General features: G+C 46.6%; 1 protein-coding gene across 1 annotated transcript; it reads left to right on the top strand.

The window, feature by feature from the left end:
- Nucleotides 1–24,579: 24,579 nt before the first annotated feature.
- Nucleotides 24,580–25,523, top strand: LOC109741754 (protein LURP-one-related 8-like). The gene has a single exon (XM_020300836.4). The coding sequence runs from the start codon at nt 24,683–24,685 to the stop codon at nt 25,307–25,309; it is 627 nt and encodes a 208-aa protein (XP_020156425.1). The 5' UTR covers nt 24,580–24,682; the 3' UTR covers nt 25,310–25,523.
- The last annotated feature ends 318 nt before the right edge of the window (nt 25,524–25,841 follow it).

The following is a 25,841-nucleotide window of genomic DNA, read 5'->3' as shown; positions in this document are numbered from 1 at the left end:
AACTCTATATATTTGCTTTCGGGGAGAAAAAATCAGAGAGAAGAATTCATCGCGTTTTACGACACGGAGCCGCCGCCAAGCCCTAAAACCTCTTGGGAGGGCTGATCTGGAGTCCGTTCGGGGCTCCAGAGAGGGGGATTCATCGCCGTCGTCATCATCAACCATCCTCCATCACCAATTTCATGATGCTCACCGCCGTGCGTGAGTAATTCCATCGTAGGCTTGCTAGACGGTGATGGGTTGGATGAGATCTATCATGTAATCGAGTTAGTTTTGTTAGGGTTTGATCCCTAGTATCCACTATGTTCTGAGATTGATGTTGCTATGACTTTGCTATGCTTAATGCTTGTCACTAGGGCCCGAGTGCCATGATTTCAGATCTGAACCTATTATGTTTTCATGAATATTTGTGAGTTCTTGATCCTATCTTGCAAGTCTATAGTCACCTACTATGTGTTATGATCCGGCAACCCCGAAGTGGCAATAATCGGGACCACTCTTGGTGATGACCATAGTTTGAGGAGTTCATGTATTCACCATGTGTTAATGCTTTGGTCCGGTACTCTATTAAAAGGAGGCCTTAATATCCCTTAGTTTCCATTAGGACCCCGCTACAACGGGAGGGTAGGACAAAAGATGGCATGCAAGTTCTTTTCCATAAGCACGTATGACTATATTCGGAATACATGCCTACATTACATTGATGAATTGGAGCTAGTTCTGTGTCACCCTATGTTATGATTGTTACATGATGAACCGCATCCGGCATAATTCTCCATCACCGATCCAATGCCTACGAGCTTTTCACATATTGTTCTCCGCTTATTTACTTTTCCGTTGCTACTATTACAATCACTACAAAACCCAAAAATATTACTTTTGCTACCATTATTGTTACTTCCATATTACTTTGCTACTAAATACTTTGCTGCAGATACTAAGTTATCCAGGTGTGGTTGAATTGACAACTCAACTGCTAATACTTGAGAATATTCTTTGGCTCCCCTTGTGTCGAATCAATAAATTTGGGTTGAATACTCTACCCTCGAAAACTGTTGCGATCCCCTATACTTGTGGGTTATCAAGACTATTTTCTGGCGCCGTTGCCGGGGAGCATAGCTCTATTCTTTGAGTCACTTGGGATTTACATCTGCCGGTCACTATGAAGAACTTGAAAGACGCTAAAACAAACATTTATCCCTCAACTACGAGGGGAGGTAAGGAACTACCATCTAGCTCTGCACTTGATTCACCTTCTGTTTTGAGTAAGCTTGCGACACCTAAACCTGCTTCTGCTATTAATTCTGATATGTCGCATGTTATTGATGATGCCACTTCTGCTATGCATGATCCTTATGATGAAACTACTTCTATGCTTGATACTACTGTGCCACTTGGTGAATTTCTTGATGAACAACTTGCTAGGGCTAGAGAGAATGAAATTATTGAAACTGATAATATTGATGAAAGTGATGATGAAGGCTCTCCCAATAAATATGAGTTGCCTGTTGTGCCTGAGGGCTATGTTATGGATGAAGAAACTAAATGAGACTTTCTTGCTTGCAATGATAGAAGTGATCTTAAGAAATTATTAGCTAAGCTTAAACAAAAAACTCTGAATGCTAGAATGAAATATGATCCTGCTTATGCTACTTCACCTATCATTGTTACTGATAAGGATTACGAATTCTCTATTGATCCTGATATAATTACTTTGGTTGAATCTGATCCTTTCTATGGCTATGAATCTGAAACTGTTGTGGCACATCTTACTAAATTAAATGATATAGCCACCCTGTTCACTAATGAAGAGAGAACTCGCTACTTTTATATCCTTAAAATATTTCCGTTCTCATTAAAAGGTGATGCTAAGATATGTTTTAATTCTCTTGATCCTGGTTGTGTGCGTAGTCCCCAGGATATGATTTATTACTTCTCTGCTAAATATTTCCCCGCTCATAAGAAACAAACTGCTTTAAGGGAAATATATAATTTTGTGCAAATTGAAGAAGAGAGTCTCCCACAAGATTGGGGGAGGCTTCTCCAATTACTTAATGCTTTGCCTGATCATCCTCTTAAGAAAAATGAAATACTTGATATCTTTTGTAATGGACTAACCGATGCTTCCAGAGACCACCTGGATAGTTGTGTTGGTTCTGTTTTCAGGGAAAGAACACCGGATGAAGCTGAAATTCTATTGAACAATATGTTGACAAATGAAAATAATTGGAAACTTCCTGAGCCAGCTCCTAAGCCAGCTCCTGAGCCAATTCCTGAGCCTATTCCTAAGCCAACTCCGAAGAAGAGGGGTGTTCTAATTCTCAGTCCTGAAGATATGCAAGAGGCAAAGAAATCTATGAAAGAAAAGGGTATTAAAGCTGAAGACGTTAAGAATTTACCTCCTATTGAAGAAATACATGGTCTTAATTTACCGCTTGTTGAAGAAATATATGATCTTACTCCATTACCTATTGAAGAAACACATGGTCTTGATAACCCGACATAGGTAGTAAAGGTAAATTCTCTCTATAGATTTGATGAAGGTGATATCCCTCACTATAAGTCTGCAAGACAATGCTTAGATGAGCTTGATAATTTTATCGTCAAACAAGAAAACTTCAATGCTTATTTTGGTAGACAATTAAAACAAAATGCTTATATGATTGAACACTTGGGTGATTATATGTCTAGAGTTAAAGGTGAACTTAAACTCATTAGTAAACATGCTTCTATGGTTACCACTCAAGTAGAACAAGTACTTAAAGCTCAGAATGATTTGCTCAATGAATTGAATAATAAGAATAATGACTATGCTGTTAGAGTGGCTACTAGAACTGGTAAAATGACTCAGGAACCTTTGTATCCCGAAGGCCATCCTAAGAGAATTGAGCAAGATTCTCTGAGAAATAATGTAGATGCACCTAGTCCTTCTAAAAAGAAGAAAAAGAAAAACGATAGGACTTTGCATGCTTCTAGTGAACCTATTCCTGAACCACCAGAGAATCCAAATGATATTTCTATTTCCGATGCTGAAACACAATCTGGTAATGAACATGAACCTAGTGATAATGTTAATGATGATGTTCATGTTGATGCTCAACCTAGTAATAATAATGATGTAGAAATTGAACCTGCTGTTGATCTTGATAACCCACAATCAAAGAATCAACGTTATGATAAGAGAGACTTTGTTGCTAGGAAGCATGGTAAAGAAAGAGAACCATGGGTTCAGAAACCCATGCCTTTTCCTCCCAAACCATCCAAGAAAAAGGATGGTGAGGATTTTGAGCGCTTTGCTGAAATGATTAGACCTATCTTTTTGCCTATGCGATTAACCGATATGCTCAAAATGAATCCTTATGCTAAGTACATGAAAGAAATTGTTACTAATAAAAGAAAGATACCGGAAGCTGAAATTTCCACCATGCTTGCTAATTATACTTTCAAGGGTGGAATACCTAACAAACTTGGAGATCCAGGAGTACCAACTATACCCTGCTCCATTAAAAGAAATTATGTTAGAACTGCTTTATGTGATCTTGGAGCCGGTGTTAGTGTTATGCCTCTCTCTCTTTATATCATAGACTTGACTTGAATAAGTTGACACCTACTGAAATATCTTTGCAAATGGCTGATAAATCAACTGCTATACCTGTCGGTATTTGTGAGGATGTGCCTGTTGTGGTTGCAAACGTTACTATTTTAACGGACTTTGTTATTCTTGATATTCCCGAGGACGATAGTATGTCTATTATTCTTGGAAGACCCTTTTTGAATACTGCAGGGGCAGTTTTTGATTGCAATAAAGGCAATGTCACTTTTCATGTTAATGGTAATGAGCATACAGTACACTTCCCGAGGAAACAACCTCAAGTCCACAGTATCAATTCAATTGAAAAATATCCATCGATTATTTTTGGAGGTTTTGAATTTCCTCTTCCTACTGTCAAGAAGAAATATGGTATTCTTATTATTGGGGATGTGCATATCCCCGTTGAGGTAACATAGTGTTATTCGAAATTTCTCCGGTTCCATGTTATTCGGAATGAGTTTGTTAACAAGACTTGATCAACCTTGTTAGTGGATTCCTTTTGATGAGCATGAGATGGATGAAGTTAGAAAGCACAACCTTCTGTACCCTCTCTCTACTTTCTGTTATTGAGTTGAAATAAAGTAAAAATAGTATTTTTCTGTCTGTTTTATGAATTATCCGTGCAATATAAAAATACCCCGAAAATAAAATTTCTCCAAATGCCCTGCCAATTTAATATGATTTTTTTTCTAGAATATTTGAGAATGTTTGGCACTAAGAACACAGCAGGGGGAGCAAGCACCTGGGCACGACGGTCCAGGGCGCGCCCCCCTGCCTCGTGGGCCCATGGTGGCTCCCACTACTGGAATCAGCCAATTTGCCATCTGCCAGCTCTTTGCCGTCTGCTAGCTGACGGCAAAGAAGCTCTTTGCCATCAGCTACCCAGAAGCTGACGGCAAAGAAGTGGCAGACGGCAAAGAAGCTCTTTGCCATCTGCGGGCTCTTTGCCGTCTGCCAGCGGACGGCAAAGATTCTTTACCGTCAGCTGGCGGACGGCAAAGAGAGAGGTGGCCCCCACCCCCCGCCCGTTTGGGGAAAACTTAATGCCCCACCTCTTTGTCGTCTGCCAGCGGACGGCAAAGAGGCAAAAGGGCGGACGGCAAATAGTGGCGGACGGCAAAGAGGAGACTACCTAACGGCCCGTACCCCCCCCCCCCCGCCCGTTACTCTTTGTTCTCTCCCTCTCTCACCTCGCCGACGCGCACTACATCCCACCACACATCCCACCCCACATCCCACCCCACCGCCGCCGCGCGCCGCCACCCCCAGCACTCGCCGCCGCCCGGCGCCCCGGCCCCACCGCCCCGGGGCCCCGCCGCCCCGTCGCCCCTGCCCCCCGCCGCCCCACCGCCCCGGGCCCGGCGCCGCCGCCCTAGGCCGCCCCGCACCTCTCCTCCACCGGCCACCTCCTCCAACGGCGACCTCCTCCACCGGCCCTGCCTCAGGTGAGCTCTACCCCTTTTTTCCTTTTTTTCTGTTTTTTTAGTTTTAGGTTTAGTTTTAGTTTAGTTTTAGGGCCACAAACAACACACTAAAAAACGTTCGTACATAAAGTAGTTCGTACATAAATAGTAAAAAAACTACTCGGCGTCGCTATCTAGGTCAATCACGGCCGGGCCATTGCCGCCGTCATCGTCGCTGCTGGACCGGTTCGCGACGTCGTCCCAGTCCACCGGGACGTCGTCCGAATCCTCTACCTCCTCCGCCGCCGGCGCCTGCTGCCACTCCGGCGGCACCTGCTGCCACTCCGGCGGCGCCATCGCCGCCTGCTGCGCCGCCATCGCCGCCTCCTCCTGGGCCTCCAGCGCCGCCGCCGCGGCGGCCTCCTCCGCTGACTGCGCCGGGATCGCGAGGAGCCCGGGCGTGTCCTCCGGGTCGCCGTCCTGCTGGAGCGCCGCCTGCTCCGGCGGGATCACAACCTCGGCCGGGGCTGCTGGGGCGGGGGTGGGAGCGGGTGCCCTGCGCGGCTGGGAGGGCCCGGCTCCACGAGAGAGATCGCCGACAGGGAGCCCTCGGGCGGCGCGCTTGAAGGCGCCGATGACGTCGTCGAACCGCTTGCCCTTCCAAAAATGGCGGCGGCCCTTCCGGTTGTAGCGTCCCCCGGGGTGCGCGCGAAGCTCTGCCGGCGTCGCCGGTACGCCCTGCGTGGGGAATCCGTCCGCGGAGATCCTCCACGGCCGCGGAAGCTTCGCCGCCGGCGGCACGTAGAGGCCGAACCGAGCGAGGTCCTCCGTCTGCCCCAACGTGAGGCTCGACGACCAGTGGCCGCCCGGTGCCGCGCCGTCGGAGTCCGAGTCGCTGGACGCCATCCCGCGAAGAGAACGCCGGTGTGGAGAGGGAGAGGAGGGGGGCGGGGCGGTGGAGGAGGTGGCCGGTGTGACCAAACTCGCCGCACAGGGCGGGTTTTATAGCGCCGGGATTTAATGCGGCAGGGAGGCGCCGGACCGCGGAAGACGAGAGGGCGGTGGGCGGAAGACGAGATGGTCGCGCGGAAGACGAGAGGGCAGCGCGCGGAAGACGAGAGGGCAGCGCGCAGAAGACGAGATGGCGGCGTTGACCGCGAGGCATCGGGGCACGCGGGGCAGGCGAGGCGGCAGCCGGCAGCGCGGCAGGCGTGCAGCGCGGCAGCGGGAAGCGGGGGGCAGGAGGCGTCGGGGCACGCGGGGCAGGCGAGGCGGCAGCGGGCAGGGGGCAGGCGGCAGCGCCTCAGCGGGGGCGGCCGACGCGACGCGACACGGCGGCCGAGGCGGAAGAGGCGCCGCAGGCCGAGGCGGAAGCGGGGGCGGCCGATGCGGCGGGCGTGGCAGAAGCGGGCGAGGCGGAAGCGGACGGCAAAGGCACTAGAAAGTTTGCCGTCCGCGGCGGAGGGCAAAGGCCTGCCGTTAGCCACTTAACAGACTGAGAGCACAATTATTGCCGTCTGCTCTCGTTGCCGTCCGCGGCAGACGGCAAAGGTCCTTTGCCGTGAGCCGCCAGGAAGCAGACGGCAAAGCAGCTGTTTACCGTAGCCTACTTTGCCGGAGCCTTTTGCCGTCCGCGGCTGACAGCAAAGGCCTTTGCCGTCCGCCGTTCATGCCTTTGCCGTCCGCCGTGGCAGACGGCAAAATAGCTTATTCCTGTAGTGTCCCCTCCACTTATTCCTGCACCCACACACTTCTTCCTCCCAAAAAAATCACCAACCAGCTCAAGCACGAGTTCTAGCTCATTTTGCTGCGATTTTCGATCTCCTTGCTCAAAGAACCTCTCACAAAACTGCTTTGGGGGACTGTTCCTTGGTATGTGACTCCTCCATTGGTCCAACTAGTTTTTGTTCTAGTGTTTTATTCATTGCAAATTTGTGCTGCCTAGGTGTCCTTGTTCTTGAGCTTGCATGTCAAATTTATATGGTTCCAAGTAGTGTAATGCATGATATAGGCTCTAGGCACTTGTAGGAGTAGTTGCTATCAATTTTGTTGAGCTTGGTTCACTTTTATTTGAAGTTACTAAAAATTTCAAAAAAAATCAGAAAATGATAAAGAGATTTTTGAGAGGCTCATAGAGCCGAAGCTCGAAGGAAAAACAAAGTGAAGAAGAAGAGAGGCCCAAATACAATCTGCCTCGTACCGCGGAGGTTCGGCCGTGTGAATGGCCCTGCGATGATTTCTTGAGAGCAGCCGGGATTTATGATGATTTTTATGAGTTAGCTGAGAATGCAAGCCTCACCGACTTCCTCCGCGACCAACGCGAACAGTATCTCTTACTCACCAATACCTTTGTGCAAAATTTTCATTTCCATTCTAGGAGGTCACCACCTACGGTGGATTTTTGTTTATATGATGAGTATAAGGAGATGACCCTTCGTGAATTCTGTAGAGTTTGCAAGTTACCTTTTCTGGGTATCATAGAGGAACCACATAGTAACGATGTGGAGGGGTTTATTGATACAATTGCTGTAGGGGAAACGAGGAAAGTTTCCAATGCACGAATCACTAGAATACATTTTCCTGTTCTACGTTACTTTGCTATATTTGCTAGTAGATGCATAATTGGTCGCGGAAACTGTGGAAACTTGAGTGTCCCTGATATTATTATTTTGTTCCATGCCTTGTTTCGAGATGACACATTTAGTATGGGCGCAATTGTTGCAAGGCGGTTAAATCTTAACCGTACTAAGGGCCCCATCTTGGGAGGCATCTTCGCCTCGCGCCTCGCTGCACATTATAACATACCTATTAGGCATTATGAGAAAGAAGAAAAATTGCTGCCTACTGCCTATTTAGATTATAAGAGTATGGTAGCGCATGATTTTATTGTTAAGAATAGGGAAAGGGCGCTTAAATACAAATTGTTCTTTGATAAACATCACCCTGAGACTATTACCTTGCCTGCTCCTTCCTTGTTTGATTTGTCTGCAGGCAAGTATCTCGTTCCGCTGGCGGCCATCCACGCATACCGGAACCCTACATCAGCTACAGATCCAGAGCCGGAACCACAATTTGATCCTCCACGACAGTCTAATTACCAGTGGGACCCGGAGGCGATTGCCAACCAGTGGCAATTCGAGGCTTCCTCTCAGTACGACCCCAATTTCAACTTTGGACATCCGCGAGGCCAGCCGTGGCAATAGACCAACTTAGGCCAAAAGCCTAAGCTTGGGGGAGTATGTATTTCTCACCGACATTACATTCATGTTCACACACTCATTGCTAGTTGTTGGTGCTCATACTTTTTCACTGTAATATCCATGCTAGTTTATTTTCCTTTTTATGCTTTCTTCTTGTGTGTTTGAAAAACCTTCAGAAAAACAAAAAAATTAGTTGTAGCTTTTAGCCAGTTTACTTTCTTGCTATAGTAGTAATAATTAAAAAGAAAACCCAAAAATATTTCCTGTTCTTCTTTTGCTTGTTGGGAGATTTCCCGTGTAAATAGTTTTATTTCTTTTCTTTTCTTTGGGGGTCGATAGGAGAAGACCATTATGAAAATGTTGAAGTGGCTCTTATATGCATTATTGTTGATTTAACCAAGAGCCCATATTGCCTTGTCTTCTCCTGTTTATTGAATGCTCGCAGATTCCAGCTTAGTCCAATGCACGTGCACTATTATTATTATTCACATCGTTCGGTCGTGCAAGTGAAAGGCAATAATGACGATATATGATGGACTGATTGAGATGAGAGAAGCTGGTATGAACTCGGCCTCTCTTGTTTTTGTAAATATGATTAGTTCATCGTTCCTGATTCAGCCTATTATGAATAAACATGTTTGCAATAACAATCGGAGATTATAGTTGCTCATGCCATGCTTAATTAGCTAGGAGCTTATAATGGTTTACCTTGCGTGCCAACATGCTATTAAAATGGTTGTGATGTGGTATGATGGGGTGGTATCCTCCTTTGAATGATTCAAGTGACTTGACTTGGCACATGTTCAAGCACGTAGTTAAAACAAATCAACATAGCCTTCATGATATTTATGTTCATGGTGGATTATATCCTACTCATGCTTGCACTCAATGTTCATTAATTTTAATGCATGTTCATGACAGTTGTCGCTCTCTAGTTGGTCGCTTCCCAGTCTTTTGCTAGCCTTCACTTGTACTAAGCGGGAATACTGCTTGTGCATCCAATCCCTTAAACCCCAAAGTTATTCCATATGAGTCCACCATACCTTCCTATATGCGGTACCTACCTGCCGTTCCAAGTAAATTTGTATGTGCCAAACACTAAACCTTCAAATGAAATTCTGTTTTGTATGCTCGAATAGCTCATGTATCAACTAGGGCAGTCCGTATCTTCCATGCTAGGCGGGTTATTCTCAAGAGGTGTGGACTCCGCTCCTCACTCACGAGAAAATGGCTGGTCACCGGGATGCCCAGTCCCATGCTTTATGCAAACCAAATCAAAATAATTGCAAACAAAACTCCCCCGGGACTATTGTTAGTTGGAGGCACTCGTTGTTTCGAGCAAGCCATGGATTGATGCTTGTTGGTGGAGGAGGAGTATAAACTTTACCATTCTGTTTGCGGACCGCCTATAATGTGCGTAGCATGGAGGATATCGCCATCTCTTGGTTGTTATGTTGACAATGAAAGTATGCCGCTCAAAATATTATTAATCTCTGCTTTAAAATCGAGCTCTGGCACCTCTACAAATTCCTGCTTCCCTCTGCGAAGGGCCTATCTATTTACTTTTATGTTGAGTCATCACCCTCTTATTAAAAAGCACCAGCTGGAGAGCACCGCTGTCATTTGCATGCATTACTGTTAATTTATATTGGGTATGACTATGACTGGATCTCTTTTACCATGAATTACAATGTCTAGTCAGTCCTTGATCTTTAAAGGTGCTCTGCATTTATGTTTTGCGGTCTCAGAAAGGGCCAGCGAGATACCATCTCGTTATATCATATCATGATTGTTTTGAGAAAGTGTTGTCATCCGAGATTTATTATTATTTCTCGCTAGTTGATTATGCCATTGATATGAGTAAACATGAGACCTAAATGTTATTGTGAATATGGTTAGTTCATAATCTTTGCTGAAAACTTGAATGCTGGCTTTACATATTTACAACAACAAGAGCAAACAGAGTTTGTAAAAGTTTTTCTTTATCACTTTCAGTTTATCAACTGAATTGCTTGAGGACAAGCAAAGGTTTAAGCTTGGGGGAGTTGATACGTCTCCGTCGTATCTACTTTTCCAAACACTTTTGCCCTTGTTTTGGACTCTAACCTGCATGATTTGAATGGAACTAACCCGGACTGACGCTGTTTTCAGCAGAATTGCCATGGTGTTATTTATGTGCAGAAACAAAAGTTCTCGGAATGACCTGAAACTCCACGGAGATTATGTTTTCATGAATATATGTGAGTTCTTGATCCTATCTTGCAATTCTATAGTCACCTACTATGTGTTATGATCCGGCAACCCTGAAGTGACAATAATCGGGACCACTCCCGGTGATGACCATAGTTTGAGGAGTTCATGTATTCACTATGTGTTAATGCTTTGGTCTGGTACTCTATTAAAAGGAGGCCTTAATATCCCTTAGTTTCCAATAGGACCCCGCTGCCACGGGAGGGTAGGACAAAAGATGTCATGCAAGTTCTTTTCCATAAGCACGTATGACTATATTCGGAATACATGCCTACATTACATTGATGAATTGGAGCTAGTTCTATGTCACCCTATGTTATGATTGTTACATGATGAACCGCATCCGGCATAATTCTCCATCACCGATCCAATGCCTACGAGCTTTTCACATATTGTCCTCCGCTTATTTACTTTTCCGTTGCTACTGTTACAATCACTACAAAACCCAAAAATATTACTTTTGCTACCGTTACCGTTACTTCCATATTACTTTGCTACTAAATACTTTGCTGCAGATACTAAGTTATCCAGGTGTGGTTGAATTGACAACTCAACTACTAATACTTGAGAATATTCTTTGGCTCCCCTTGTGTCGAATCAATAAATTTGGGTTGAATACTCTACCCTCGAAAACTGTTGCGATCCCCTATACTTGTGAGTTATCAATAATCCAGTTCGCCCAGGGATCTGGTATCATTTTTTTTCAGAGGGCGAACAAGTATCAGCTAAGCCTAGGTTTTGTATTTTAACATGCGTAGCCCACGACATACGGGTGACAGTGGTTTCAACTTATTTTTTGAGGTCCATACCGGCCTATGGGCTTTTTCTTAAAGATCGGCAACCCAATGATTTTTTTAACCACATTATATATATTTATATTATTAATATTATTGTATATTTTATAGAGACTTATATATACATTATGAAAACATCCCACGTGTTATTAACTTATAAAAGTAAATGTTTAACAGAAGTTGGCAAGGAAAATCCTGGTTGTTTTTGACTCACATGCAAGGAAAATCCTTGTGATTGCATACAAAAGCTTGCGAAGATTTTAAGGACCAATGTAATAATAACGCGCTCATTTTTATTTTGAGCAATAACTCGCTAATTTGTTAATTATGTATATAAAAAAGGTGCCTCTCCGGTTTATTGTTGATATTAATTGCTCCTTCTAACATAACATTATTTATAACGAGCCCAGCTAATTCGTGTATTTGAAGGAAGTGCAAATGGGCTGGGATTTCTTAGATAATATAAATGGTCCGCATTGACGCGAAATTATTTGTTCAACCAGCCCAGCAAATGAACTGTACATTCGAGAAAACAAGTGTTAAATATATGCCACGTTTTTGCACGCTGACATGTGGGCCAATAGGTCGAAGCCTACGCAGGGCGTTGTCAACTTGGTCGGCATCCACCTTCAATCTCTCGTCTTCTTCCTCCAGCGTCACCGGGACCGCCTGGTCCGGCCTCCGGCGGCTAGCGGCTAGCGGCTCTGCTTAGCACGCATCGCTGCGAAGCGCTACCCCACCGCTGGCCAGGCTATCCCTCCAACCCTCCACACCTCATGTTATTATCCACCGACTGCAGCCCCACGCCGCACCAGAACTAGTTATAACCCTTCTCCTCCACTCAATCTGCGACTCCACTGCCGCGTCTTCCCATCTCCGAGTCGTTCCCGTCCGGGGCCTCGCCGTCGTCCACTGCCTCGCTACGCTCGGTGCGGCGTGGTCAACAAATGAGAGTCATCGGAAGAGGACTGTACGTGGAGAGCCTGACGGCTAGGACCCACGAGGTCCATGGTCGCACGCAAGGAAAGTTCCTCCTTATTAAGCTGAAAAAATGTTTCCTCCACCTGACAGCTGGGACCCACCGGCTGTATCTTCGCACGGAAGGAAGTGCCTCCTTGTTATGCGAAAAAAATTATTCCTCCCGTTGACAGCTGGGACCCGTCAGATTTGGTGGCTGACTTGTGGGCCTACTAAGCGGACGTGTACGCAGGGCTTTGTCAACTTAATCAACAAATGATTCTAGCAGCTGGACCGTTGGATGTTAATCCAACAGCCGTGCTCCTTCTTCAACCTCTGTTCTTGCTCCTGTCTCCCGTGGGCGGCACCGCCGCTGTGCTACCGCGCACCCGAACCAATCAAGTTTCCCACTCCTCTCCATCTGCGACTCCACTGCCCCGTCTTCCCCATCTCCGGGTCGTTCCAGTCTGGGGCCTCGCCGTCGTCCACCGGCCTTTGGTGCGCTCGGCACGGTATGGTCAACGTGGTCAACAACCGAGAGTCATCGGAACATGACTGTATGTGAGAGGCTGACAGTGGGGACGCACCACGCCCATGGACGCATGCATGCAACGAAACGCGGCGTGGTCAACGTGGTCAAGGAACGACTTCCATCGGAAGTGTACTGTACGTGGAGAGGCTGACAGCTGGGTCCACAGCCGCAGCAAAGAAGTGCCTCCTTATTACGCGGAAAATAATGATTCCTCCACCTAACAGTAGGGACACACCGGACGGGCCACCGTATTTTGCGAAAAAACGTTTTCCCCCTGACTGTTGGGACCCACCAGACGGGTCACCGTATTTCGCGAAAAAAACGTTCCCCCCGCTGTCAGCTCGGACCTACCGGATGTGCCTCCTTATTACGCACAAAAAAATGAATACTCCCCCTGCTAGTTGGGACCCACCTTGGTGGGTGGCTGAATTGTGGGCCTACTAAGTTGACGGGGATGGAGTGCTTTGTCAACTTAGTCAATATGAACGATTCTAGCTCCAGTGACCGTACGATGTCCATCCAACGGCCGTAGTGCTTCTTCAACCTCTGGTCTTCTTGCTCCAGCCGCCCAAAGCAGCGCCGGTCGTGCCGCATGCTCCTGCCTCCCGTGGCCGGCTGTGCTGCCGCGGAGACCTCACTGCCCCTACTATTCCCACCGCTGGCCAGGCCCTGCGGCGACGGCAGCCTCACACTGCAGCCGAACCAGTGAACCCTCGTACTCCTCTCCGCGCGGGCTTCCACTGCCGCGTCTTCCCCGGCTCCACGTTGTCCCCTTCCTAGGCCTCGCCGTCGTCCACCGCCCTGGTGCTCTCGGCGCGGCATGGTCAACGTGGTCAAGGAACGACTTCCATCGGAAGAGTACTGTACGTGGAGAGGCTGATAGCTGGGTCCACGGCCGCAGCAAGGAAGTGCCTCCTTATTACGCGCAAAATAATTATTCATCCACCTGACAGCAGGGACCCACCGGACGGGCCGCCGTATTTCGCGAAAAAAACATTTCCCCCTGACTGCTGGGACCTACCAGCTACATCTTCGCACGCAAGGAAGTACGTCTGGGCAAAAAAAGGGAAAACGATTCGCCCCCCTGACTGTTGGGACCCACCAGCTACATCTTTGCAGGAAAGGAAGTGCCTGACAGTCGGGACCCACCTGGTCGAAGCGTACGTAGCATTGTCATTCTGGTCGCGAACGTGTACGTACATACTGGTCGATGTAGAGGCGCGCATGTGTCGTAGTAGAGGCGCGCACGTAGCATGTACACGTACATACAGCGGCCAGGGTGCAAGAAAGTAAATACGGCCACGTACGTACATACGGGTGGGGTCTCGAACGCCTACTCACGCGTACGTACAGCCAGGGCTCGTGTACATGGCTGGGTCGGAATGGAGAAACAGCGTTGTCGTCATGTTCATGGGAAGCCAACCGGCTGGGTCGGAATGGAATGCGTCGTCGTGTTCATCGGGAGGGCTTAGACGGAATAGCCGATGGAAGCGAGGCCTAGCGTACCGCAGAACGGAGGAAACAGCCTTGTGTTCGACCGGCCAAGTTCGAAACGGGATCCTGTTCATCGGGAGGGGTCTGGCGTACCGCAAAACGGAGGAAACGGACCTCCTACGGTTGAAACGGGGTCCTGTTGATCGGGAGGGGTGTGGTGTACCGCAAAACGGAGCAAACGGACTTGTGTTGGAGCGCTACGGTCGAAACGGGGGTCCTGTTCATCGGGAGGGGTGTGGCGTACCGCAAAACGGGACTCCACGGGATACTGTTCATCTCCACCGTCGACCCCCTCCAGCCTCCACGGGCTACTGTTCATCCACCGTCGACCTCCTCCAGCCTCCACCCGCGACTGTTCATTCACGGGCTCCTGTTCATCCAGCCTCCACCGCGCGCTACTCCACCGGTTACTGTTCAACCAGCCCTCTCCACGGGCTCCTATGCAACCACCCCTCCACGGGCTACTGTTCATCCAGCCCTCCACCGTCTACTGTTCATCCTGCCCTCCACGGGGTGGTCCTGTTCATCCTGCCCTCCACGGGGTCCTATTCATCCAGCCCCAACCGGATCGAACGATCAGGGTCCTGTTCATCCAGCCCCACCGGGAACTGTTCATCCAAACCCCCCAGCAACGCTCACTGTTCATCCAGAGGCAACGCCACGGGGTCCTGTTCATCCACCCCCACTGGGACCTGTTCATCCAAACCCCCCCAGCAACGCTCACTGTTCATCCAGAGGCAGCATAGATCGGCTTCAGTTAGCAGCAGTAGCGAAGGAATCGCTCGATCGGGTTCAGTTAACAGCCATCGATTGATCGCTCGGATTCAGTAACGCGTAGCCTGCAGTGCAATCGCTCGGGTTCAGTTAGAGCCCAACGCCTCTCACACACGCGCGTACGTACGAGAGAAACGTGCATCGCTCGGCCCCCGACCACCCACCGTAACCGGGGACTCCCCGATATTTTCCGTGCCCACGGTTCTACCACGGTTTTTTCCGTCATGGACGGCCCAAAGAATGTCATGCAGCTGCGTCTCTGGCCCGCCCAAGACGAAAAGCCCATTTTCTGTCATGATTTTTTGTCATAGAAGTAGGACCCCACCACATCTATGATGATACCGGGTTTTGTCACAATTATCGTCATAGAAGTGTCATAAGTATGACAGAAAAGATATTCGTTCGGCCCAAAATGTCACGAATGTGTCTTTTTTTTGTAGTGAGGCATCCAGCGGGTCAGAGAAGCACATCACTCCAGAGGCAGCTTGGATGGCCAAGCAGGGCTACAAGTGGACTGATTCTGAGGAGGAGCAGGAGGAGACCATTCCCACTGCCGAGACCGACAAGGAGCGCGACGAGTGATCGTCTCAGCCTGAGCTACCACATGTGTCGTAGGTGTCCTCTCTGCCTTTTTGGTGTCTCGATGCCAAAGGGGGAGAGAGTGTAGGATTTGCGCGTCGTGTGTCGTGTCGTCTTGTTGCTTTGCTTTCGTTTCGTTCCGTTTGACAATCGTTTGCTTTGGTTTGGTTTGTGCTTGTGAGACCTTTCGATCATATGGTGTAAGACATATGCACTCTAGCATAGCTTCTTGAGCCTGTGCTATCTTGTGCCTCTTTACTTTATGCTCATAGTTATTATCTTGCTTAGTGTTAGGTTTATCATTACAAGTTATGCCTTGACTATAAAATATAGGGGGAGTGTTGATCCTAGTATGTGTGCCGTGCAGTCCAAAGCACTTCTCTATATAGCACACATCTAGGGGGAGTCCGTCTATATTTTATGGTTGTGGGGTTTGCCCATGTTCTTTTTATCTCCGTTTGTGCAAATCCCGTATTGTCATCAATCCACCAAAAAGGGGGAGATTGTAAGGGCATATTTATTCCTTGGTTGTTTTTGGTGATTGATGACAATGCTTTTGCGGACTAATCGTGTGCATTGAGTATTTCAGACATATCTTGACTAGGCATAAGACGATTTGGTGCCCCTCGAAGACTATTGAAGACGGCGTTTCTCTATGTTTCTTTTCGATGGATTTGAGTCGTAGGAAAGCCGTACTATTAAGAGGGGGTCTGCTTTGGAAAGGTTTGGGTGGAATCATCACGTACACGTTACTCCTTTTGCACCCCCTTTCCTTTGGCTCTTTGGAGCATCCTTCGTCTCTCTGTGTCTTTGCAAAATGAAGGACTTCTAGTGTTGCTGTTCTGAGTCACGCGGTAGTACTGCTCTTCGGAGCGGTAGTACCGCGGGGCCTTGCGGTAGTACCGCTCCTTGGGAGCGGTAGTACCATGGCCTCTGGCCAAGCTCAGCCGTTCGAGCAGTTGTAGGGGCGGATGTGATTTTTTACATCCGCGTCCTACGCGGTAGTACCGCCCCATGGGTGCGGTAGTACCGTGAGCCCTGGCCTGGCACAACATCATGAGCGGAAGTAGGGGCGGATGTAATTTTTCACATCTGCGCCCTACGCGGTAGTACCGCTCCAGGCTTGCGGTACTACCGTGTCGGATTTTTGCACAGATCCCAACTCAGCGGAAGTTGCCACGGATGTATTTTTATATGTTCGTGCCTTCCCAAATCTGGACTATCCCTGCCTTGCGGTAGTACCGCAAGGAGGAGCGGTAGTACCGCGCCAATGGTTCTACCGCCCTCTGCTTCATCGCATCAGGGCTACTTTGGAGTCTGCTGCATGGGCGGTAGTACCGCAATGTCTTGCGGTAATACCGTGTGCCCTAGCAGTAGTACCGCGTCTCCGATGCCTTAGTACCGCGCTTCGCAGGCTGAGTGGGTGGATAACGGTCGGATTTGTTGTTCCACTATATAAAGGGAGTCTTCTTCTCCGAGTTGACTACCTCTTCCACCCCCAAGCTCCATTGTTGCTCCAAGCTCCATTTTCGCCCGATCTCTCTCCCTAGCCAATCAAACTTGTTGATTCTTTAGGGATTGGTTGAGAAGGCCTCAATCTACACTTCCACCAAGAGAAATTTGATTCCCCCCACTAGTCCTTTGCGGATCTTGTTACTCTTGGGTGTTTGAGCACCCTAGACAGTTGAGGTCACCGCGGAGCCACATTCCATTGTGGTGAAGCTTCGTGGTGTCGTTGGGAGCCTCCAATTAAGTTGTGGAGATTGCCCCAGCCATGTTTGTAAAGGTGCGGTTGTCGCCTCCAAGGGCATCAATAGTGGAATCACGGCATCTCGCATTGTGTGAGGGCGTGAGGAGAATACGGTGGCCCTAGTGGCTTCTTGGGGAGCATTGTGCCTCCACACTGCTCGAACGGAGACGTACTTCCCCTCAAAAGGAAGGAACTTCGGTAACACATCCTCGTCTTCACCGGCTCCACTCTTGGTTATCTCGTGCTTTACTTGTGCAAGCTTATTTGTGTTATATTCCTTGCTTGCTTGTGTGCTTGTTGTTGTTGCATCATATAGGTTGCTCACCTAGTTGCATATCTAGACAACCTACTTTGATGCAAAGTTTAAATTGGTAAAGAAAAGCTAAAAATTGTTAGTTGCCTATTCACCCCCCCCCTAGTCAACTATATCGATCCTTTCACAACCGACACTAAGGCCCAAACTACGCTACTCCTACTACCGACAAGAGCAACTCGAGCTCCTCTCCTATCCCCGCTCCAAGCGACACCGCCACCGAAGGAAGAGCGGAGGGGAGTCGGGGAAAATACGGGAGCTCCGAATGAAAAGGGCAAAAGGGAGAGAAAAGAGGGGAGGAGAGCCTCCAGATAACCAGATTTCACTACCATCGAGAGATAAAAAATCAAACTCGGTAGAAGCTTGAGAATGTATCTCATGCATCGATGTAACAAATGCAACCCAATTTTGTGTTGTATTTTGTCCACCCGAGGTACGAAAGAAACAAACTAATAGTTTTCAAAAATCTAATAGGAGTAACATATAAGCATAGAGTTACAACACTGATTTAGAATGAAACAAATTTGAACTTGAACATGAACCAGAATTTGAGAGACATAAAATTAAATGTTCTCCTCAAAAATTTAATTTAATGTTTTTCTTCTTGTTCCATTTTTGTGTTTTATTTTCAGCGACACTTTTGTGTTTATATTGTTATGATTTGTAAGCTCTTCTGCCAAATGAATTTACTTTAGTTCTTGGGTTAATTTGATAAATGCCACTCGAATTCTGGCGATTCCGAGAAACACCACTGCAATTTCCAAACTTTGAAAAATGTCATTTCCAGTGGCATTTTTCAAAGTCTGCAATGGTGTTTTTTAAAGTTTGCAAAATTTGCAGTGACATTTTTCAAAGTTTGGAAATTGCAATGGCTTTTCTCGGAATCGCCAGAATTCGAGTGGCATTTATCCAATTGACCCTTAATTTTTCTTGCATGTTTTATTGTACTTTGTACTCATTTCATAGAAAAAAGTGTGGCTTGTGTTAACTGTTTTTCATTGTTGCGTTAATGTGGCAACTATATTTTATTTCATAATTTGTGTGACACGTGATGATCCAAAAAATAGAGTAGAGAATTAATAATTGAACACTTGGCTTCTTTATATTAGTTTGATTTTCTTACAAATCAAAACACAACATCAAATTTCACTTTTAGAAAAATATATTAGTTATGTTATATTTAATTTTTAACCAAACAATTGTTACCAGGTGCTGAGTTACACGCCCGTGGAGATTGAATGAAGCGTTTTTTGCCGACATGAAAGCGTCAAGCAAAGAAGTGGGGCTTCAACTCAAGTAGGATACTGAAAAGCATTGGATGGATAAAATCACTGTAAGGACTAGCAAAAGGTTGTAATAAGGAAGAATATAGTGCGACTTACTAGCCCCTACCACAGTTGCCTCTTCCTTAAACAATTCGAGCTACATATAGTCAATCTCCTCACCTATAGATCCTAGAAACATAATCACTATAAACATTGGAACCATTATTAATGTAGGCTTAGATAATCTTATCCGATCTCGATGAGAAAAATAGCATATAATATGAACATAGGCAGATAAAGATCTCAACTAATCAAATACTATTTTAAGCAGAAATAATTGTTGTGTTATGTTGTATTTTTAGCGCCCGTCTTAGAAAACTTTTAACTATTTTGTCTCAAGTGCAAACATTTTGTACTTTGACTATCCCGTATGTGGACTTAAATGTTTACATTGAACAATGATACTTTTGCAACTTCATGTATCTGTCTTGGGACATTCTGGACCAAATGTTGAGCGTGTCGTACGTAGTACTTTCTCTTTAAAATGTCCCATGTGGTACATTGATCTGCTACATGATTGAATTATTGTTCTCCTTAGTTGACATTTGTATATCTTGACCATCTCGATGTTCTTAGACAATTTGATAGTACTTATAAAGATGATGTATCCATATGGAAATAACTGTCGGAGCAATGGATAAAAATGGATGTATCTGGAACTAAAATACGTCTAGGTACATCCATTTTTCTGACAAGTATTTGCGGACAGAAGGAGTATATTGTATGCCATGTGTAGAGGAGGATAGTGTATTTGTTGGTTGGAAATTAAAATTGTGCTTATCTTGTTTGTCCTCCACATGATCATTTGAATCAAAACTTGCGTAATATAAATTCTAATCTGGCAAACAAATACTACTTCTCAATTGACATGAGCATATTCCCTCTACTCCATGTGTAGCACCCTACATGTTGTGTGTATGGTACTACCACCGTTTACTTTTGCCCCGCATATTAATTTTTCTTAATTCAATTTTTGAACAATTTATTAAATTTATATTAAAACATGTCAACACCTACAATACCAAATAAATGCAATATGAAAATAAACTACTCCCTCCGTCCCATAATATAAGAACATTTTTGACACTAGTGTAGTGTTAAAAACGTTCTTATATTTTGGGACAGAGGGAGTACATCATTGATCTGATGATAATAATTTGATATTTTGAATGATGTATTTTTATAAACATGGTCAAACTATTATGTTTCTCGTACTAACATGACAGATGATGCATAGATCAGAAGTTTTTCCTGTAAAAGATATATAATTTAAGATAATCTATTGTGCAAAAAAAATGGATGGAGTACCATGTACCCACTCCAGTGAAAATTATCTAATGACTGGTTAAACTATACACACTTAAACAATCAATGGAACCATAGAGCCAACTCCGCAACTCCATCTGTCTCTCTCTCAAAAAAGAAAAGTCCAACTGTTGCATTCAACATGTTCTGCGTACGTCAGCTGGCTTCCGACAATACAGTACTTACCCAAATGACAAATATGTAATGACCGATTAAATTATTCACACGTACGTACAGGTGCCTCTAGCAGTTTTAGTCATCTACTGTATAAAACAATAGTTAGTTTTGACACCTAGGTGGCCAATCAGTAGCCCACAGATGGCTCCGGGCCAGCCACAGGCTCTACATTTTTCCTCAGCTGCAATGATCAACGACACCTCGAATGCTACCAAATGAAGAATTGCACGGTACCAACAAGCCCACTAGCAAACTATCGACCTCGTCACGGTAGTAGACTTGATCGTGGCTAGTTAAAGCAGAACTGGTCAATAGTTAATCCTGGAAGATAACATCAGCAGCACGCGCCGCAACTTCGTTTATCATGTTTCTACGTTGCTTCCGTTGATTAACCGGACAATCACCATTTTGTGGCTGCTACTGCTCTTTTCTTGATTTACCCTGTTACATAGTTTTTGTTGTTTATTAGTTTTTTCTTGATAGAAGAGAAGATATGAATAAGTTTTTTTAAAGCGGGAAGATATCAGTAAGATAAGTAAGGAGTCATCTCCTAGTCGTTAAATCAAAAATGTTTTATTTGTTCGGTTGGGCGCATGCAAATTTAGGTACACATTTATACTGTGCGAGCCTCCTATATTGTTTTGTGTATTTCTAAACATAAAATTACAACAACAAAAATGTGCAATAGGCTTCATTTCTATGAATTGAAACTATACAAAAACAATTTTAGCAATTTCATGCTTTAAAATACGCAGACTACTGAAATCAACATTTTGATTCCAAAAACTGTAAAAAAAATTACAATTATGTATAATTTCAAACTTCGTAATGCGCAAACTATCTACTTGAATATTTTGACTCCCAAACTTGCAAAAAAAATCATGTGCAGTTTTAAGCTTCAAAATGTAAAAACCACCTTTGCACGTAAACAATTATGTGCAATTTCATGATTCAAATGTGCAAACTTCAGAAAATACACATTTTTAACCCAATATTTCATTAAAAGATGCACAAATATAAATTTCAAAAACACATCTTCTTCAGTTACACTTTAATAATTCTGAAGTTACACATATTAGGAAATTGACAAATGCCTAATAAACAAAAATAAATACAAACTCAAAAAATATGACAGCACAAATAATCAAAACTCTTTTCATACAAATACAAACTTTATTTCATTTTATTACATGATCATATTTTACTCTAGTTTGTGGTACACCACGATAATAAGTTTGAAGTTTTATTTTTGCGAGGATAACTTCCAATCTATTCATCAAGTGTCAAGGTAGTCCTTTTCGGAAAAAAAAATTGTCGAGGTAGTACAAAGAACACCATAAGTAAAAAATACATCTAGGTTCGTAGACCACCTAGCGACGACTACTAGCACTGGGGCGAGCCGAAGACGCGCCGCCGTCTTCGCCACTCCCTCATCAGAGCCGGGCAAACCTTGTTGTAGTAGACAGTCGGGAAGTCATCGTGCTAAGACTTCATAGGACCAGCGCGAGAACAACAACCACCACCAATGAAGAGAAGAGTAGATCGGAAAGATCCAACCTGTAGGCACACGAACACAGACGAACGAAGACAAGATACACATGGATCCACCGAAGACAAATGCCGACCGAATCCCGCGAGATCCGCCGGAGATAAACTTCCACACGCCCTCCGACGATGCTTGAAACACCACCGGGGACGGGGACAAGGCGGGGAGAACCTTATTCCATCTTCAGAGAGGCGCCGTCGCCTTGCTCTTTGAGAAGGACACAAACCCTAACGAAACTCAAAAGAGCGTGAAAAAATGAAGCCTTCCCGCGGCAAGGGCCGGGATCCACTACGCCTCCATGGTCCTAAGACCATCGGAGATAAGGTAGTCTGGCGGCGGCACCGGTGGGAGGCACGAGAAACCCTAGCCAAAGGGCCCAATAGTAAGTTTGAAGTTGTTGGTGAGTTTGAACCTCCTTCAATGCACAAATTTCTCTACTTTTTTTTAAGTCCAAATAACAAAAGACGAATCTCAGGATGATCCCAAGAACAAAAACTGCACCATATAACTAAGTTTTGAAAAACAAAGCGAGGGCATTTGACCAAAATTGTGGTACCAAACTAAGCATACGATGATCTCACCATCGTTGCCTTTGCGGATCTTGCATTTGGGACAAAATGATCATTGTGTTATACTATCATAAATTTTATCATCAATCATGTTAAAAAAATATTCTAATTCTATGACATTTCTCAAGACCTGATCGTGACTAGCTAAAGCTAAAGTGGAGCTAGTTATTAGTTAATCCTGGAAGATAACATCAGCAGCACGCGCGGATGCTTCGTTAATCGCGTTCCTGCGTTGCTTCCGCTGTTGAATAACCGGGCAATCACCGTGTCGTTCGTGCTTGCGCCGACGGAACGGAACGTTATCGGTATGGAATTGATTTTTGCCGCCTATACTCACCCAGATGACTCGACGCACCAGAGCGAACCGCTGCTTCCTGCTGGGGTGCTATTGCTAGCCCACCCGAGGCCTGGCCTCCTGCCGCGTGTCGGATTAAGGGTCTGTGTTCATACTTCATAGTGGTAGTGCTGTGCGTGTGCGCGGATATACTCCACTAGTAGTGAATAGTTTGTGTCCAGATCACGCGTCGACGATTCGATCGTGCGTCGACGTTTAATCTGTCAGGCGCGGCATGCGTGCACAAAACGTCGCGATGTTTCTCTAGATAGCTACGATCGAACGAGCTTGATCTTGAGCTGGCAACGTATGGTCGTAGTACCTCAGCTACGGCAGTCTGTTTAATGCTGGGCCAGACTTTGTTGTAAACTTGGCTATGGCTAAGAGCATATATAATTAGACCCTTCAAACCCGTATCATATGTCCGGGCGGACCGTCTGGTCACTGTTCAGTCACGATTTTTTTGACCCAGACGGACCCCTCAAATAGCCCTCAAACATCCGGGTGACCGGCACCCCCATATCCAGCCCAAATATGAGGTGGATATGGGGCGCGTGCGCACGCCCGCCACGTCGGACCCGACAACCCGACCCCATCCCAAATCTCCCCCCCCCCCCCCCCCCCGAGCTGCCGGATTCATTTGCTCTCTCATCTCTTCTTCCTCCTCCGCGCCGTCCGGCTCGCAGCTCCGCCACCGCGCCCACTCCACAGCTGTTCCCAGGCTCTCCGCCGCCAGCTCTGGAAGAGCGCTCCCGTCCTCGCCGCGGGGGACGTTGTCGCTAGCCCGGACACCACGGTGGTACGTCCGGCAAATCTCCGGCTCCGCCTTACGCTTGATGTGTTCGACACATTGACCGACCGGAATTATTGTGATTTTGTTAGGTAAATGATGGATTCTGATGCTTCGTCGGACGAGGAATATGGACCGACGGAGCTTGACCAAATGATTCAAGACGAGTTCTTTGATTCGTCGGATTCGAACGAAGAAGTGGACATGATCATGCTCATGAGCATGCAAGAGGAAATTGACCAGCAAGTGGAGCATATTCTCAACTTTAAGGGCTCAATCAAAGAGAGAAGAGTGATTGGTGTAGCCCAAACCCATGATTTCGAAGCACCCGGAGAAAAAGTTGAAATCCCGAAAGATCAAGATGCGGCTCAGCTTATGAACTTTCTGTAGATGCATCAGAATCTTCGAAATCAGCAGGTGCACACGCAGCTACTCATTGATTCTGTGGAGCACATGTGGATCCACAATAGCAACCAAGGAGGCAATGCTTGAGTTTGGCACTTTAAATTTTTTTTATGTAAACGCTATGTATGCTTGATACCAACAATGGCTATTTACGTGCGACATTGTGTTGCATGATTGACGTGCATGTATTTGCATGAATTTGAGAGTCCGGCTAGAGATATATGGATGCACGGAAGGAAATATGAAGGCCCGTTCGGATGCGCCCGCGGGCATTTGAGAGGCCGGATTTGTCAAGTCTGGCTGTAGACTTCTAAGAGGCCCCTTGAGTAATGAGAATTTTCTTTCCCCGCAGAAAAGAAAGAAAGAAAAGAGGTCGTTAAGCAGCAGCCCATGTCATTTGTGTCCCACGCACGTCAGAGCAACATGCCTTTGCTTGTCCATCATGGAGCGAGCGGGACTTGTATATAACTACTGCCTACCACAGACTCCTCTCTCAGAACCAACCAACAGGGCGACCAAGCTCAATTAGCTCGGACTACTCAGCTACCGCCTGTACGCTCTCAGCTCCTTCGACCCTGATATCGATACTATACATGGCGAAGGTTCACCCCAACATGGCGCCCGCGCCGGGCGCCGTCGGCGAGGCGCCGTGCGCGCCGGCCAGCTCCGCGGAGGGGCCGACGACGCTGACGGTGTGGCGCAAGTCGCTGCTGTTCGACTGCAAGGGGTTCACGGTGTTCGACGCCAAGGGCAACCTGGCCTACCGCGTCGACAGCTACGCGTCCGAGAGCGGTGACGAGGTCGTCCTCATGGACGCCGCCGGCCGCCCCGCCTTCACCGTCCGCCGCAAGCGGTTCAGCCTCCAGGGTGAGCAGTGGCTCGTCTTCTCCGGCGAGGAGACGCGGCGACCCGTGTACACCGTCAGGCGTAGCGGGCGCGGCAAGACGTTGGCGCACGTGACGGCGTGCGCGGGCGCCGGCGCCGGGCCGTCGTACGACTACGAGGTGGAGGGGTCGTACGCGCGGCGGAGCTGCGTGGTTTACGACGGCGAGAGGCGCGCGGTGGCGGAGATCAGGCCCAAGGAGGTGGTCGGGACCGACGTTTTCCGGCTGGTGGTGCAGCCCGGCGTGGGCGTGTCGCTCGCCATGGCCGTGGTGGTGGCGCTCGAGCAGATGTTCGCCAGGCCGTCGCTGCTCAGGAGCTGGTCCACCGTAGATTAGTCAATTTGTTTGTTTGTTACGTCTCGATTTAGTCAAGCTAGCCTTTTTTTGCCCCTTGCGCTTAGTTTGGGGTTGGGTTGGAGTACAAATTGTGATGGCGAGAGTCGATCGCTCGATGTGTGTGGGCATGAGAGCAAGCCGATCTGTTAGATGATGCCATCCAAAATTATGAGGTTTTTTTTGGCCAATGGAAGCCTTGCCTTCCCCTACTGCGTTTCTGTCGGTGTGTATATTCTTTGAATTCTTAAAGAAGGACCGAGATGTAAATAGTCAAAAAGAATATGAAAAATACTAATAAACAATTCGTTTGTATACGGTTCTCAGCTTGCCAACCTCGAGATAACATCTTGTCTTTTATATAGTGTTGTCTTTGATCTTGTTTCAAACGTTCATACAATTCATATTTCGTGGCTTGCGAGTTTTTGGAATATTTGATTTTCGAGCAAAAGAATCACCCATATTTTTTTATTTTTTTATTTTTGCAAGGGAATCGCAGTGGGGGAGCTATGTGGTGAGCTGCACGGGCCTTGGC

Source organism: Aegilops tauschii, chromosome 3, assembly GCF_002575655.3.
Source record: "Aegilops tauschii subsp. strangulata cultivar AL8/78 chromosome 3, Aet v6.0, whole genome shotgun sequence".
Taxonomy (NCBI): Eukaryota; Viridiplantae; Streptophyta; class Magnoliopsida; order Poales; family Poaceae; genus Aegilops; species Aegilops tauschii.
Note: the sequence above shows the minus strand (reverse complement) of the source record. Positions and strands in the feature narration are given on the sequence as shown.